The sequence below is a fragment of the Podarcis liolepis genome, assembly GCF_965112155.1.
Source record: "Podarcis liolepis genome assembly, chromosome: 3".
NCBI lineage: Eukaryota > Metazoa > Chordata > Lepidosauria > Squamata > Lacertidae > Podarcis > Podarcis liolepis.
In genome coordinates, this window is record NC_139557.1 from 13,649,163 (window position 1) to 13,667,090 (window position 17,928).

A 17,928-nucleotide genomic window follows, 5' to 3' on the forward strand; every position below is an offset into this window, starting at 1 on the left:
GTAAACGGCAATTCCTGGGATTCTACTTTGATTTTTGTGGGGCAGGGGAATGTTTTAAATGCATAGTTTGGATGTGACCTTACAGTCAAAATCTTGTCCTACCAAGCCAAAGAACAGATCACGAAATGATTACGTCTTCTCAAGTGGCGTTCATTCTGAAGGGTTGCTGTTACTGATTGTGCAGCCTAAAGTTGCAGATGTTGCTTATTTGGTAAGACATCCATCAGATTTAAGCCACTAAGTTAGAAAAGCTTATTTGTCTTGTTTCATACAATGTTGTATGGATTCCCTTTTTGTATAACTTACTGATATTGTGATTATTTCTAATTGTTTCTGGTAGGCTTTTGAATTGTGATAGTCACTGTTCATCTAACCTTTTGCGAGACGCTCTGAGCACCATTTTGTGAAAAAGTGCCATTCAGACAACAATGACATGTTTAGCAACATAGTTAGAATTAGTGCTTTTTTTCTGGGGGGGGGGGATGCAGGTGTACGCATACCCCTAAACATTTTGTGAATCTAAGTTTGGCCTCATTGAGGGGCAGTATTTCAATATGAGTCGGAAAATGAGAGTACCCCTAAGCATTTTTTTTTTGAGGAAAAAAGCACTGGTTAGAATATTTGTCAAAGATTGCAGACGAGGTTCCCTGAACCTCTACTCCAAGGCTATTGAAAAAGTTCCAGTGCAGAGATTTTTTAAAAGGGGGAAATACTGCAAAACAAAGCCGTGTAAACCTCTTTGTTTGTGCAAAAAACATTTGCAGGTCGAACTAGGACTGCTTGACTTTGGAGGACAAACTGAAACATCTCTAGGGACATTGCTTTCATTTAAAATAAACATATGCTCCCGTGAACACCTAATGATCCGTTCTCAAACCACTTAAGTGAAATTATTCCACAGTATGTAATTTCAGGATGGTTATGAATGGCCTTATTGCAAGCCAGGCTAGCAGCGCAATCCTTCACAGAGCTTTTCAGATGCAAGTGCGATTGAGCCAGCTGGGTTTCCCCAAAGTAATTCCCCCTGAACTTAGTGGGAATGCCCTCCGAGTAGATATGTGTAGGATTGCAGTGTAGCTTTACATCTTTTGACTCTGGTGCACATTTCCCCTGTCGCTGTTGCTTGTAAGTAGCCCATTCCAGGTGCATCCCTTCTCACTGGCCACTGAGGCTGGGGCTGATGAGAGCCTAAGTTCCAAAACATATTTTGAAGGCACCATGTTGGCTACTTCTCACCTGCTCAGTACAATCTATGCAAGGGCAATTGTTTTCCTGTTCTGCAAGCTCTCGTGGGAAACCAAGAAGCCCTCTTCCCACTACATGGGGGTGCAAGTTGACCCAGCTTTATGCTTACATATGGGCAACGCATCTGACTGCATGCAAACTTCTACCTCCCTGGAGCCTTTTACATAGGTGCGGGAGGAGATATTTAGGGCCTGGCCCGGTAGTAATTCCTCAGATTCCTTTGCATGTGTTTGATGTCCCTAGGAAAATAAAAGGGTGGAATTTGCATACTTTGCTGCTTCCCACAAACCTGTTCTTCCCTCGGAGCTCTGTTAACATACATTGCAAGGTGCGCGCAATAATACACTTCTGGCATCCAGCGAGCGTTACTCTGTAGTAGCAGGAATACCTTAGGCGCCGTCGGAAAGGCGAGCAGAAACGAAGCTTTTTAAAAACTGAAGAAATCTGGTATTTTATTTAATATTTGGCCAGGACAAGGATTCCAATGGGTGAACTACTTAAAAGGGGAGGAACAGCATAAACATTTTGCTTTTCTGTCGGTGCAAGGACCAAAAAACCCGAAAATTAAAGTAGGGAAAGAGAGTTTTCTAGAGAAGCCCGGTTGGTGGTCGTGTCACACCTTCATGAGGAACAGCAATTCTATTTCTACTTGCTCGGCAACCGTCTGGTTCTTATCCACATGCTCCCCACCGGGAAGATGCCAGTTTCTCATGGACTAGGCAGCCCACCCTGCAGCATTCCTGAGAATTGTACAATATAATCTTGAGTCAGCAGGGCGGATTAGCCACTTTTCATTGGGCTTGCACTTGTGACCTTAACAGTAGAACTGCAGAAAGCAAAATGCATTACGCACCTTTGCCATAGTAACCCTTCCATGTACACATCGCAACTTACTTAAATACACACTGGAAAAAGGAAAAGAAACAAAAAAAGCTACCATTTGTTTTAAATTATGTACAAACCCTATATTTTTTTTCTTCTGCTTTTTTTTGATTATACATATAAATACAAATTAGCTATTCTTCTAAAGTGGTTATAATAGTAAATAAATACAAAATAACAATCTGACCTTTATACTTCATGTGCTGAGGGGGGAAAGGGGGGGCGCTTAAACCCATATAAAATGTACAACTAATACGTTTAAAAATCTTTAAAAGGAATAATTCTCTGATTAAAATATTTTTTTCCTCGCTTTTTTCTGTAGACATAAATAGATTTTTTTTCAAAATAGATGCGTTTAATTCTCCATTTCATAACATAAATAAGGTCTTCATTGGGAAATATTAAAGTGTCAAGTTTTGTTTTGTTTCATTGGTCCATTTTCCGTCCTGCTGCCATGTCAGCGGCAGCCACAGCCCTCCACAACCATGTCTTGATAATTCTTTAGTACCACCTTCTCGTTCTCATCCAGGTAGAGCATGGAGATGGGACTCAGTTCTGTCGGCACGCAGCAAGCTTTGGGGATTTTGGGGTTGACAGAATTGACAAGAGTCTGAACAATGGCATGGTTGGTGGAGTTCAGGTGGTCTGCCAAGGGGAAGGGGCAGTCTCCGTGGCAGTAGAAGGCACTATAGCCCGGCGGGGCCACTATCCAGTCATTCCACCCCACGTCGTTGAAGTCCACGTACAAATCGTGCCGTTTGCAATTGGACTTGCGCTTGTTGTGCTTGCGCTTGGCCTGGCGCTTCTCTCTCTTGTGGAGAGGGTGTCCCTTTCCGTCGTGCCCAAAGGTCACTAGTAACGGCCTGATCCGAGACCAGCTGGCATCGTCCTGATGCAAAGACCTGCTGATCCGGACGTGCCTCTTGGAGGCAGTGCTCTCCCTGGGGTCCAAGTGAGCCACTTCTACCACAAAACCATGGTTGGGTTGTCCATGTGCAATCCACCGCATGATAGCCGGCGTCACATCAAACGTTTCCCACTTGCTGGCGTTACGATGCACCAAGCGCGTGTCCAAAAGTCTCGTGATGGGGTCCTGGGAGGCCTCTCTCTCGGGCTTGACGATTTCATAAATATTAATACGGTGGTAAGAGCTGCCATTGCTCTCAAAAGCGTCTTGAATGTGCTCCCGAAAAACCTGAAGCTCAGCTGAAGTGATGAACTCCCCCTCAGGGATGGAAGTTAAGTTGAAGAAGAAGCGACGAGATGTTTTCCCACTTCTTTCTGGAAGTTCTTCTAGTGTTTCTGGTTTGGGGGGGAGAGAAAGAAGAAGAAGAAAAACACAATCAGTAACTCAGATAATGCCACGAAATATTTGAAGTACCCTGGTGCTGGAGGAGACTCTTGAGAGTCCCATGGACTGCAAGAAGAACAAACCTATCCATTCTTAAGGGAATCAGCCCTGAGTGCTCACTGGAAGGACAGATCCTGAAGCTGAGGCTCCAATACTTTGGCCACCTCATGAGAAGAGAAGACTCCCTGGAAAAGACCCTGATGTTGGGAAAGATGGAGGGCACAAGGAGAAGGGGACGACAGAGGACGAGATGGTTGGACAGTGTTCTTGAAGCTACTAGCATGAGTTTGACCAAACTGCGGGAGGCATTGGAAGACAGGAGTGCCTGGCGTGCTCTGGTCCATGGGGTCACGAAGAGTCGGACACGACTAAACAACACAAGAACAGATATAGAAGATTTCCCATAACATTAGCATAAGCCAATACGTGTGTTAAGTTAGAAATTCAAAAGACTTTCCCCCCTTTTCCTTTTTCTAGTTGCTCTTGTCTTTCTGTATGTTTAGGCAAGCCCACGAAACATGATGTTAAAATGCTTCATTCGCTGCCACACATTTTGGATCTCATAGGAGTGCACTGCGAATTCCAGGTGGTCGTAATAAGGGGGAAGAAATGTGAGGCATTGCTTTGGAATTCAAGGGTATTAAAGAACATTTTTTAACACTGTGGTTAGCAGGGGCCCAGGGAGAGTAATTAAAAACTGACTGAGGATCAAGGAAAGGGATTGCATTTCTTAAAGATTGCCCTAAAAAAAACACGCAACGCTAACAACAAACCCCTACCTTCAGTTTTCATGTCAGTCTCTCAAAAGCCATTCCAAAGGCATTGTGCCACAAGTTTCATGATTTACAAAACTTACTATCCAAAACCCTGTCTCGTAATTATAGACCTTTCCACAAAGCACACCCAGTCATTTTACTCAAGGAGGCCCTAAATGAAAATAACTTGGATGGGTTTAGTAGTTAAACCATTTGGGCTCCCTCCAGAAGTTTGGGACTATAGCTTGCAGGCGTGCTGGTTGAGGCTGGTGGGAGCTGTAGTCTTAAACATTTGCAGGGCACCAGGTAGGACCAGTGGCGTAGCATGGGTTGTCAGCACCCGGGGCAAGGCAAGTAATTTGCGCTCCCTAACCCGTGGATTTGCGCCCCCTAACCTTAACCCCCAGATGTTGCGCCCGGTGCGGCCGGCCCCCCCTGCACCCCCCCCCATGCTACGCCACTGGGTAGGACTAGCTGTTTGTTTGGGGGGAGGCCATGGGCAGCATTGCAGGAACAGGCAACCAAGTCGCACAGATCTACTGAACTGCAACAGTCTACAGCTGCATCACATGTTGGGCAAATTCATCATCCATACTGCCTGTCCACTGAACTGCTATTATGAACAGTTAACTGCAAAATATGGGACAAACAGGCATACAGACCCTGCCAACCTGGAAGGCGCTTTGTGAGTTGTGCCTTGTCCTGCTCTTTTCTATAAAATCTACTACTAATTTTAACTGTTGAAAGCTCACCCCCTACATAAGACTTGTTATTACAGGTGGGAGCAGAGAAATGAACATTTGCTTAAGTATGTGGCTGAAATTTGAACTGGAGACAGGCAATATATTGGTCATCATCTAAAGTGGCCAGGGACACAAAACACCATTTCCTTTTTGTTCTTTTTAATATGGATGGCATGAGGAGGGGTGGAGGGAAGGCTCAGAGAGGGGATGAAGACATACTGGGTGGAGGGAATTATGTGCATCCCATGTGGAAGATTGGAGCACTCTCCGATAGTTTTAAGGTGTGAGTTTTGCTTTTTGGAAAACAAACTTTTGGGGAAATATAGTACTATGATTGAACATTTACTTATGACCAATAACACTGTACAGTATTGACAGGATGTACTCTTGCTGCCAAATTTAACTAAACCATTGAGGCCAAGGGTGAGGGACTCTGCTGCTCCCAAGGTTGATATTGCTGGTCTACAATTTCCACCATCCCTGACCCTATTAGAGACTGATGGGAGTTGGAGTGAATCTTCATTTGCACTTTGGGTTCAGAAATAAATTCATGTGCAAGTAAAAGAAATCTAAGAGAAAGCAATGGGAAGATTTGACTTGCCCTATCTCCTGTTTTATTCCAAGGGCTCAGTATGTGATACAATATCCATATTCTCAGATAGCCTCTAAATTGGGTTATGAACAAGCAATGTGTCCAGCCCACTCGGTGAACTACACAATGATAATACCACCACACATTGCAACTTGTGCAACAACTGTGGCTAAGTCTAAGCATATTGTGAACTATCTTAACCGCGACATTGCTCCGTTGGTGTTCTATTTACTTAGAAGTATCACCAATATTAAATTCCAAGGGAACAAGTTTTGGATTCTAGCCTAACTGTTCCCACTGCAGCTTTGGAAACACAACCATAATCCAAAGGTATCTTCTTATTCCCCAACATCTGATTCAGAGTCCCTTTCCTCTATGGTCATCTAAACAAGAGCTTGCATTTAAAGTACACAAGTCTATGGTGGACAACGGGTATCTCCCAAGCATTTGCAGGAAAGCTAACTATAATTGGCTCCATCTAAATGTGGTTGTCCTGAGCACTCTACACCCATCTGCAGTGAGGCCACATGTATGCCTGAGCACATGGAGTCTCTTGCAGGGGTGGCCCTGACATGCTTTAGGGTGAAACCACCTGGTGAAGTGGCACCAAGATAGGTGCAGGCTACAAAATGGCAGGGAGTGGTTTGTGAACAGCATTGTAAGACTCCTTTCAAAGCACTGGCTATAAGTGAAGTGTGTAGCATTTGACAGCAAGATGACTTAGGGCCGGACTGTTCTCCTCTCTCAGCAGCTCTGTAAAGGGTAAAGGGACCCCTGACCGTTAGGTCCAGTCGTGGCTGACTCTGGGGTTGCGGCGCTCATCTCACCTTACTGGCCGAGGGAGCCGGCGTACAGCTTCCAGGTCATGTGGCCAGCATGACTAAGCCGCTTCTGGCGAACCAGAGGAGCGCACGGAAACGCCGTTTACCTTCCCGCCGGAGCGGTACCTATTTATCTACTTGCACTTTGACGTGCTTTCAAACTGCTGGGTTGGCAGGAGCAGGGACAAAGTAACGGGAGCTCACCCCGTCACGGGGATTCGAACCGCAAACCTTCTGATTGGCAAGTCCTAGGCTCTGTGGTTTAACCCACAGCGCCACCCACATCCCAACAACTCTGTAAGCATCTCTAAAAAGTGCCAGAACAACAAGATGAGGGGATGTGGGGAACTGTGGGCCCCTGTTCCCAACCACCCCAGCCAGCATGCTCCAGTGTTTAGGGCTGATGGGAGTTGTAGTCCCAGCAACATCAAAAGGGCCACAAATTTTCCATCTCTCCAGGAGAACATCTTCTGAGGAAAACAGAAGCCATTTCCCAGTCCTTTGAGTCTACACTCTTTCCTGGGGTTTCCACCCACCACAAACCCCTGGTGTCTTTCCTTCAAGATCTACTTCACCCTCGTTTTTCCTTGCCCTGTCCTGATGGGAGTCCCCCTGCTTCCTTCTACTCAGAGGAAAAATTGCTGCCGTGTTTTATCCTGCGCTGCCCTGTCCCCCAGGGCCATCTTCTATCCTCACCCTACTGCATCTGGCGACTCCTCACTACCTTTCAGAGCCAGCAACCGGCTGCCATCTTTCCGTCTCTTTCCACCCAAACCCCTCCTTGCCTCTTGCTTTCCCATTCCCGCCCTGCCCCCGCCAAGTATTGCAACAGGGGAAAAAACAGCCGCTCACCCAATGGCTAGGGAGGGTTCGCGAGAATAACAAGCCACAGCCACGCTGTGTTTACCTCACATTCGATTTGTTTTTAATTCCTGCCCTATCTACATCATTGGTGCTTTAATTGGACACTTCTCTCAAGTGGCTTTGAACTGACATGTGCAAAACAAAGGCAGGGCTAAACAAACCCCCGCCCCATCCCAAAAAACCCCAACAAACCCCTGTTTTGCATGGTTACAAAGGTGGAAAGGCAGAGCTTCTGCCTTTGCCCAGAGAGGTAAGCCAGAGATTAAAGCTCAGTGGCGGACATGTGCTTGCTGAGGAGAGAGGTTAGGCTGACAGGGACCAACACAGTCAGTGGCGTAGCGTGGGTTGTCAGCACCCGGGGCAAGGCAAGTAATTTGTGCCCCCTAACCCGTGGATTTGCGCTCCCTAACCCTAACCCCCAGGTGTTGCGCCCGGTGCGGCCGCCCCCCCCCCCTGCACTCCCCACGCTACGCCACTGAACATAGTGGCTCCATGGTTGTGGAATTCCCTACCCAGAGAGGCAAAATCTTAGAATTGTAGTGTTGCAAGAGGCCATGAAGGCCATCAAGTCCAACCCCCTGCAGTGCAGGAAACATTGTCCAAAGCGGGTCTTGAACTCACAACCCTGAGATTAAGACCCTCATGCTCAACTGACGGAGGGAGAGGCCTCTTACTTTAACTGGGCTGGTTTATGGGATTGGATGTGACGGGGAGTGGGGAGGAATATTGCAAGCTGCAAACAGTGCACTTGCAACAAGGGCCTGTGAGTTTATTAAAGGAAATAAAGAAACAATCTAACGATTTGCTCAAATCATTTGTGGCCCTTGGAACTGCGAGGAAAAGTAAATGATCGCGTCAGGTTTTTAGAGCTTTCGGAGAAAAGTTAAGTGTGTGTGTGTCTTTTTCTGTAGCAAGCTACGGCAAAACAGTCAGAGGGAAAAACAGGTTTTCCTGTGGGTTCTCTGTAAGCACATCTGTATCCTGGTCACAGGAGGTGTGGAACCTGCAGCCCTCCAGATCTTGCAGCCCTCAACCGCCAGCCAATTAGCATTGAACCAGTTCCTCCACACTGTTTCTCGTATTTAAACCCCACTATTGTCTAGGCACTCCCTTTCCTCTCAAGCGCACCTGTGAAAGGGCCTTTCAGTAGCTGACATGCCAGGGAGACGCCTCGGGGCCTAAGGTGATGACGATTATTACTATTATTAATTAATTAAATTTCTATACTGCCCTTCATCAGAGGATGACTGGGTGGTTTACAATATAAAACCCTCCAAAAGACCTACCGTAATGGTTGTATTCCCTAACATCTTTTCTATTTCCCAAGGCCTTTAAAAACTAACCTGTTATCTCTGCTGCTGTTTTAGGCAGCTCTCTCTAGATAAGCTGGTTTTATTGTGTGTGTGTTTTTTTGGGGGGGGGGGAGAACAGCCCTTTGAATCAGCTTGAAAGAACAGGCTTCCCACAATAAATAACAGACTTAGGGAAAGACCTGGGTTCAAGTTCTGTCTTGAGCTATATAGATCACTGGACCAAAATGGCCACGTCATTGCTTCTCTGCTTCAGCGGGACTTACCCCCAAGCAAAGGGGTGTAGGGTTATCGCCCAAGGGTTTATTTTGTTGGAAGGAGGATTGTTGCCAAGTTGCAGCAAGGAAGCTGACCAAAACACTTGCTAGCCTTCCCTCCCTCTGCCCACTCATACATGTATGTAGTTCTGCATTAAGGTGCATTTTGGCACCATTGAAATGTTTACTGGAAGTTCTCCCATTCATTAGTTTTATATTCACACACACAAAGCAGCATAAGCCACAGTGCAAGTTTAAGTTACACCATTAATCTCTTTCCTCATTAAGACTTGCTATTAGTTAGAATAATCACTACGTAGGCCACACCCCTTGTGGAGAAACTTAATTAAAATACATATTTATGTATCTTTCCTTGCCAGCCCAGCTCTATACTATATGTAATCTAAGCAGCTTGCTTCCGTCTCTCTCCCCACAATTCTATATAATCCATCAATGCCGCCCGTGAAAAGGTTGACAACTGCAAGTTTATAGCTTTTCTGCAGAAGACACTAGATTCACATCCTCTGAATGCTTATTATTTCTACATGTTGCATCAAAGTATCTGTGGCCGGGATGCAGAAACACAGAAAGGAACCTGTAAGTCTAGCTAATTCAATGTGACTTTGCTAATCACACACACACAAAATGTGCTTAGGGTCATAAATGGAGGGGAGAAGAAAGGAGATTGCCGCAATCATGGCGAAACTTTTGGATTTGCATTGAACAGAGATGGCAGAAGCAGCAAAAACAAAACAAAAAAACACTTTGCAAATACAATGTAAAGCTTTGCCCAGTAGTGCTGAGGACAAGTTCATTCAAGTTTAAGGAACTCGGATATAAGCACTTTGCATAAAAGTTCAAGCAAGTTGCCTTTCATTTAGCAAACTGGCCTAGTTCAAAAAATACAAGAATAAGTGGCAACAGAGCATCTGAAGATTGTGTTGCATTTACTCCCAATTGTTCTGTCTGGTTAAGTACATATTTGCTTGTGGCTTCTAATCTGAGTGACCTAAAGCCCCAGGTGCCCATGAAATCCAGTGGGCAGCTGCTCCAAAACTTATCAGCCTTGCTTTCTGAAGGGCTTACCTTGGGTCTCCACTAAATCTAGATTTAAACAGAAGACAAAGTCACGGTGGAGACAATACAATTGATTGTTAAATTGATCTCTCACGGGGATTAGACGGGGATTAGAAATCCTTCCAAGTTACTCTGATTGCCAACTGTAAATTAGACAGACTTTTTTTTTCCTATTTAGCCTGCAACATTTAAATTTATTGGTAGGAACTCATAATCTGGACAGAATCTGTAGAATTAAAAAAACACACCCACTTCTCTTGCTCTGGATCAATGTAAGTCAATTTTTAAAAATTGATAAATGAATATAAGGCACAGAACAAAGAGTTCAGCAGAGTTAGAAATGTAGTTTGCCATTCTTAACATTTAATGAAACAAACATAGCCAGCAACTAAAATTGCTAGCTATTTAAAGGGGGAAATGCGACATTCCTTGTACTCCTCCTCATTTTTGCTCCAGGTTGTTTCCTACCATCTGTACGTTCATCACCTCGAGGAAAAACTGGTCTCTACACTCCTCTGGGCAAATTGGCCACCCACATTATTAGCATAAGCATATGCGGGATACTGGTTCTTTAGGAGGGAGGGAAGGGAGATTCTGCCGCCAACACAAAGGCAGTGACAGGCTCAATCTTCAGAAATATATTTAGAAAATTAAATAAACTTTTTTTAAAAAAAATCAAATGCATCTTAGAACATGGGTAGGCAAATTAAGGCCCAATCGCCTTCTAAATACAGCCCACGGATAGTCCGGGAATCAGCATGTTTTTACATGAGTAGAATGTGTCCTTTTATTTAAAATGCATCTCTGGGTTATTTGTGGGGCATAGGAATTTGTTCATTTCCCCCCAAAAAATATAGCCCGGCCCCCCACAAGGTCTGAGGGACAGTGGACCGGCCCCCTCCTGAAAAGGTTTGCTGACCCCTGTCTTAGAACTATGGACCGTGCTTTGAAAAATGTCTCAAAATGCAAGGCCATGTGTTTCTGTGATGTTCATCATTATGCAGGGGAGGGGATACGCAATGTTTCAGTGTTCTTCAAATAGCTTTTTTTAAAAAGAAATCACAGGCTGAAACTGCAATCTTTGGGTTGGTTGTAATTCCGGAGATGACCCATGGAAATCAATGGGATGACTAAGTTAAGTCTCACCGATTCCAGCGGGTCTGCTCTAACAATGGCTTGTGCTTGGATCCAGCCCAGGAGGCTTGGCAGCCATGCAGAGATAACCATTTCTGTTCGTTTTGGGATCCAAAGGCTAATGGGCATGTACTGAAATGGGCATGGTACTGTCTTCACATACACATCTACATTACTGCCAACATGACTTCAGGTTTTGAAAGCTTCCCACCCACCACAATCATTCAAAATAGTGGCCAGAATTAAACAGATGAGTCCGGTCACACAGCACACAGAAGGAGAAAGAGGGAGATCATTGCAAAATGCTTTCCCGCCCTGATCAGAGGAGTAAGATTTTGAATTCCTCCTGGTGTTTCCAGGGATGAGCTTTGACTGTGAAAGAAGGCTACCTATTTCCAAGTCAACATGGGCAAGATTGGTTTCAGAACCCTGATTCATTTTTCAGTGGTTGAGACAGACCTGCGCTGAGCTAAGAGGAAGCTGAGAGGAGTTTGAGCAGAAACACCACAAGGAGAGACTCACACTTCAGCTGCATTCACACAGTGCGGTAATCTCTTCCTTCCTAGCATAGATGCTCAGAAGGAAAAACCGTACATTTCAACTGCACTTTTCAGCTAACCAGATTTGAGCGATATGCTTTGTCTCGTTAGAGCATACCAGTGTAGCAGCAACCAAACCAGGCAGAGATTCAATCTGCATAATGAGGAATTCACAACTGCTTAAATAGCAAGAGATACATTGCATATATCTAATGGGTGAAGGAGCACAAGAAATCAAGGCCATTGCTGCATTTGGCGCTGAACAGATTTCAGGCAGGGGTCTCTGCATCCTACCTGGAGACGCTGGGAACAGGTGTTCCCCCACTGAGCTATGTGGGCCTTCCCAAATATCCAACCACCAAACGTCTTGGCAATTGCAGCATTCCAATTTGCAAGGGGCAGAGGGGGTGGAATCTCCAAGCCTATTTTTGTTAGGGCTTGGGCAGTGGAAGCAGGAGCTAAGAGCATCCCTCCTTACCTTCATGGTGAAAGCTCCTGACAGTATTGGCTCTGCTGGCAGCTCTCTCCAGGTTATAGTCCATGCTTGTTGGCTTCTGGCTGGTGTGCAGATGGTAGAGCTCCAACATATAGGGAGGGATGATGATGTCCTTGCTTGGGGTGGGCCGCCGTGTGAGCCCAAACATATTGAGCAGGCGCAGTTCAAATTCGCGCAGGATCCCTTCAGAGAGTTGCAGGGGAGTGACGCGGCCCAAGTCTCCACTGAACCTTCTCCTGTCGGCCACCTCCGGGATGAGGCTGGCCGAACCACCCAGCAGTATGTGATAAAGCAGCAGTGCTAGTAGAGAGCAGGTCCTGGCAACCATGGTCATCAACCTGGGGAGAAGGGAAGAGGTTGAGTTGGCAGGCGAGGAAGCGCTGTAGGGCAAAACCAGCATGAGCAAAGTGTAAGGTCCTTCTAGGCTTCACGGCTGCTTTCACTCCATGAAACATAGGAAACCACCTTCTACAAAGCCATTCCATTGGTGCCATCTAGCTCAGTCTTATCTGCCAGTAAAGGTAAAGGTAAAGGGACCCCTGACCATTAGGTCCAGTTGTGGCAGATTCTGGGGTTGCAGCGCTCATCTTGCTTTACTGGCCGAGGGAGCAGCGTACAGCTTCCGGGTCATGTGGCCAGCATGACTAAGCCACTTCTGGCGAACCAGAGCAGCGCACGGAAACGCCGTTTACCTTCCCGCCGGAGTGGTACCTATTTATCTACTTGCACTTTGACGTGCTTTCCAACTGCTAGGTTGGCAGGAGCAGGGACCAAGCAACGGGAGCTCACCCTGTTGTGGGGATTCGAACCGCCGACCTTCTGATCGGCAAGTCCTAGGCTCTGTGGTTTAACCCACAGCACCACCCGCGTCCCTTTATCTGCCAGTAGTTTTGTATAATTTCAGACGGGATATGCCCAGACCAGCCTGGAAATGCCAGGGATCCAACTAGGGTCTTTCTGAATACAAAACAGTAGTTTTATCATTGATCTATAAATAACCCTTCCCAGCTCCCATGGTCCTTGTAGGTAGGACCTTCTCCATCTCCCCGAAAATGAAGTTTATGAGAGACAGTCCTGACCCCAGTGGGAACTTTGGTACTGACATGAACTGTGACAGGATATTGTTTTTCCTCTCTCTCTCATATGTCCACAGTTGCTGGGGTGGGTAGCAATCTGCCAGCACATTATGGAAGCTGCCCACGTGGACCAAGATTGGTAGGAACTGGTATTATGGGCAATGGGGAATAAGTAGCTGAAAGCGAAGGCAATTCACAATCCTGTGGCTGAAAGGCCCAAGCAAAGCCCACAAATGGATCCTCTTAATCCAGGAAAAAACAGGTTATACTCAATTGTTACTCAGAGTAGACCCACTGAAATCGATGGCCATGAGTAACCGGGGTTCATTAATTTCGACAGAGCAAACATTAGTTGGATACAACCTACAGAAGCTGCTATCATTCCTCTAGGCAAGTCACACAAAACAATATTGGTAACACACAACCTGCTCCCCACCGTGGACAACTTTGCGATTGCTGGCAAAAGAAAGGACTGTGTGAAATGGAAATTTCAGGAGGGAGCAAGCACATGAAAGGCCCTGCAGATTTGGGTGGCTCACTTAAAAACGTCACCCACAACCCCTTGAAGGAAGGGTGGGATAAAACCCTGCAGCAAGATATTGACACATTCACCCACGATATGGCGTGGGGGACACCTCCACAAACACATGAATTTTCATAATTATATTCACAAGCCCACACTGTGGCTCCTGGGCTGTTTGAGTGCAACTGTTCACTCCAGAGAATAAATAGAGACAGAACTGTTATAATTAGTATTGTGTGAAGAGCCCCCAAGCATAGCTGCATGCTGGGACGTAGCTGAAGGAAGGAAGTATTGCAGGGTGTGGCGTGGTGGGGTTTTGAGGGGCGGCTGGAGAGCCAGCATTATGGGAGCTGATTCCTAGCCTGCTGTAAGGTGGCTCCGCTGCACTGGTGGGAGGACAAAACCCGGGCATGCATGTAGTAGAAGGTGTGGAATGAGAGACAGGAGGTGAATATGGTAAAGAAAGAACAAGTAATCACGGAGTGGCTTTTTAGAAAGGAGAATTACATGGGAAAGGGGAAGGACACGAGCTTTTTTGACTGCAGTGAAACATTTATCAAGAGGAGCTTCCAGCCTCCTAGGTTTGCAAGGAGAGTGGGCTTTAAGTTTTATAGCCCATCGATTCCCCAAGGGCTGGACAAAACCACTGGAAACAATTAGAGGGTGCACCAAGGCAACAAGTCAGCGCAGAATGAGGCATTCAAAACCAAGTGCACCTGACAGTGTGCTGGATTGTGACCTGAAACTGCCTGACTCCCCGCTTTCTCCCCCTCACTCCCTTCCTTTACATCCTGTAACCTACACATAGCTAATGGAAACCTTATTTCATCTCTTCCCCCGCCCCCTTCGTTCCGCATTTTAATAGTTTTGGGATCCAGCATAATGAGCGGGGCATCGGCAGCCACAAGCAAAAGATTGCAAAGGTTGCTAGCTAGAACTTTATCCATGTGAGCCGTTTCATTCAAGGATCTCATTTACATGGAGAGAGAGCCTTTCTGCTGCTTTAGTTCAGGGGCGCGTGCGCTCCTTTAGTAAAGTGCTTGGACGTACATTTAGGTTTGTTGGACATTCTTCCTTTCAAAAGCCTGCTAGTTGTCTCTGCAGTAAAACCGAGCTAAAACTCCACTCTCCAGCACCCCTTTCCCGTGCCTCGGATTCATTCGGCTACGGTAAATGATCCTCTCTAACTGTTAAGAGGCCAGCCGTGATGAACTTGTGGCCCTGCAGACTTCGTTGGACTCCACCTCCCATCAACCCCAGCCAGCATGGGTGATGGTCAGGCATGATGGGAGCTGTAGTTCAGCCACATCTGGAGCCAGTTCCCCACCCAACACACGGTTTATGCGCGGAGATGTTTCTACCAAAATCAAGGGGATTTGCGAATGGAGGTGCGCGGGGGGCGCGTTACAATAATGGGCTAGAAAGGGACTCGGGTTTCAGAAGCTCCCGAAACAGCGGTGGGTGGGTGGGGAGCCTGCAGTTTGCGGAGCGAAGCGAAACATCCCGAATAAAGTAGCTTCAGCAAGTGACCGGGCCAGCAGAGCAACACAGGCAGCAGCTCCGGAGGCCTGCTGGAAGTGTTTCCCAGCCAGGACTTCTTGCAATATACGGGAGAGGATGCTGCCGCGTAATAACCTGCCCAGTACTCTCCCCGCCCGCCACCTGTGGCCCGGGATATTGCAAGGCGCTTAGGATGGGCGCTGCAAGCAGTTAACTTGCGCAGCAAAGTGTTCTGGGGAAGAGGGCAGTTGGGGGGTCTTGTCACGGGGGAGAAAGAGCGGGGGGGGGCACGGGACACACACCTCCCGCATTCTCTCAACAAGTGAGCAAGGTACATGCCAAGAGGGAGATCTGCCACCAGAAATGTCTCGTTTACCATTAGCTTTAATTCATACTTCCTAGGAAGACTCGCGACTGTTTTTGTTGTGGGGAGGGAGGTATGGATGATCAACCGTCTAGGGAACGCGGAGGAAAGAATCCGCAGGGAGTCCCCGTGGGAAGTTTCCCGGCAGGTGTGGCCATGTGCCGAGTTCGAGACCGCGCGCGCCCTCCTTCCCCAGCGCCCCCCGCCTCCTGCTACCTTTAAGATCCCGCCGATCGCCTAAGAAGCAGCAGCAGCACACTCGGGCACGTCCATGGAGCCACCCTCCACATGGAAGTAACGTGGCCGATCAAGCGGGGAGGATGTGCGATCCGTCCTTTCTTTTCCTTTTTTTTTTTGGGTGGTGGTGGTCTTTCCCCCCCACCTCCTTACTCCGGGGTCGGGGAGGAGAGCTGTCCACGAGCGGCGAGGAGCTGTGCTCAGTTTCCCTCCCTCCCTGGGAAGTTTGCGGCGAGCGCAGCCGAGGCAAAAGGGGAACCAAACGTTCCCAGCGCCTCTGAAGCCTCGCTCTCTAGTCGAGCTCCTCTCCAGCGCTGCAGCCCGAGCTCGCTTCTCGGCGCAGAGGAAGAAACATCCCGGGCATGGTCTCGCTCCTGGTCTAACCTGGACGAAGCGAGGAGGAAGACGAGGAAGAAGAAGACGTCGACGCGGCGGTCGCGGATTTGCAGCTGCTCTCTGGCCCGCTGGCCTCTCCCGGGCGCCGCATCACTCCCGGCTGCAAGGGCGCTGCCCCAGAGCCAAGCTCGGGGGAAGAGCACGCACCGCCGGCGTCCTTCTCCAGGGCCCGGCCCGCCGGGGAAACATGCTCAGGATCCGAAACTGCCAGGGAAAGGAGCCGCGGAGGGTCGGGGGCGAAGAAACGTCCCTTTCCCGGGCCGAGAGCCGGCAATGCGCGCCCCCTCGGCGCTCCTGCTCGGATGTCAATAGAAAGCAGCTCCCTTCTCCTTAAGAAAATGCCCTTGGCATCAGCAGCCGTGAAGCGTTGGGTTCCGCCTCCGATCTCTCCAAACGGGCCACTTTCCCCCCACTCCTCTGGGTCGTGCGCTTTCGTTCCCGGTTGCAAAAGAAAAGCAGCAACAAGAGCGAGCAGGCAGAGTTAGTGGCCCGGCCAGCCGCTGCTGCCGCTGCTCCTCCTCCTGTTGCTGCTGCTCGGTTCCGGCGGCTCCTGGTGGTGGCTCGGCGGCAAGAGCGCACGACCCGGCTCCTGCCTCTCTCCGCGCGTTGCGTGCGCCCTGGGCTCCGGCGTCGAGCGCTTCTTGCTGCTTGTTCCTGCTTCTCCTGCAAGCGGAGCTGCTTGCGCCGCTCTCTCTTTTTCTCTCTCTCTCGGCGGCCTCTCCCTCTCGGGGCTTTTTGTGGCTGCTCGGCTCGGGCTGAGGTCACGGGCGCGGGGGCTGGAGGCGCGCTCGCCAAGCGCCAGGCGGCCTGTGAGCGAACCGGGAGAGCCTAGGCGAGGCTGGCGCGGCGGGTTGCTGGTGCTGCATGAAGCGCGGCAGGGCAGGCGGCTTTTAAAGGGAACGCCGCCCCCTTTTTGGACTTCCCTCCTCCAGGCGGCCCCCCCTCCAGCTTACACACGCACACACACACGCATACAAGCAGGCACACATACGCTCAGCCCCAGCGACGGAGGGGTACTGAGCGCGCTCTTCGCTTCTCCTCTGCCACAACTTTCCGGATTCGAGCAGTCAGGCTCGCCGGGAGGAGGAGCTGCCGGAGCTCCGGCCCGCCGCGAGACTTTTCCTTGCCCGCCCGGCCCGCGCTTGGAAGAAAGATGTACCTATTTCTTCACGGCGCTCGGCAGCTCCTTCGGGAGTGGAAATGTTTCCAGAGTTGCGCGTGCCAAATGCTTCTGTTCCGAAAGGGGGGTTGGAAAGGATAAAGCTCTGCTTGTGGAAGACGACGACGGATTCCCCCCCCCCTTCTCTCCCTCCCTCCGCCCGCTCAACATAAAGAGGGGAACTTCCTAGGGCTAAAGCCGAGATTTGAAACGACCCTGCAACTGCGGATCGATCGAGCGCAGGAGCGGGGCGCTGCGCTGCAGGCAGCGCGGTTCAGGTTCACTTTGGAGTCGCCGCGGCCCCTGCTGCGCTCTGCCGTGGCCCGCGCTTCTTCTGCCCGGTACCTGGGCTGCAACCGCAAAGGCACTTGTTATTCGCGTGATATTCTATGACCCTTACTCTTGAGTTAAACATGTTTGCGATTGCTGTTGCTTTTGAGTGATCAAACGACATAGCAGCCCTGTCTTGGGTTAAGTTTGGCACAGCTCGCTTAAGTCAGCCAATAGGTTCAGGCGCGTCTATGGCTGCCTACACACCATCCATTTAAAGCGCGCGATTCCCACCCCACCCCCACCCCAAAAAAATCCTGGGAACGCTGGTTTGTCA

At 48.6% G+C, this 17,928-nt stretch overlaps 1 protein-coding gene across 2 annotated transcripts; it reads right to left on the reverse strand.

Moving 5' to 3' along the window:
- Positions 1 to 1,669: 1,669 nt before the first annotated feature.
- BMP2 (bone morphogenetic protein 2) lies at positions 1,670 to 17,029 on the reverse strand. 2 transcript variants are annotated; one of them, XM_083493815.1, is made up of 3 exons: positions 16,151 to 17,029; positions 12,049 to 12,404; positions 1,670 to 3,429 (listed from the first exon to the last, which is right to left on the reverse strand). In XM_083493815.1, the coding sequence occupies exons 2-3, from the start codon at positions 12,398 to 12,400 to the stop codon at positions 2,585 to 2,587; spliced, it is 1,197 nt and encodes a 398-aa protein (XP_083349941.1). In that variant the 5' UTR covers positions 12,401 to 12,404; positions 16,151 to 17,029; the 3' UTR covers positions 1,670 to 2,584. The 2 variants fall into 2 exon arrangements, with proteins under 2 accessions (XP_083349941.1, XP_083349940.1); XM_083493814.1 differs by having other exon boundaries at positions 15,746 to 17,029.
- Between the last annotated feature and the right edge of the window lie 899 nt (positions 17,030 to 17,928).

Excerpts from the sequence above, each read along its gene's own strand:
- BMP2 (XM_083493815.1), bottom strand. The coding sequence starts at position 12,400 with ATGACCATGGTTGCCAGGACCTGCTCTCTACTAGCACTGCTGCTTTAT. Across the intron at positions 3,430-12,048 it reads CAGGAGCTTTCACCATGAAG|AAACACTAGAAGAACTTCCA; the intron begins GTAAGGAGGGAT and ends CCCCCAAACCAG.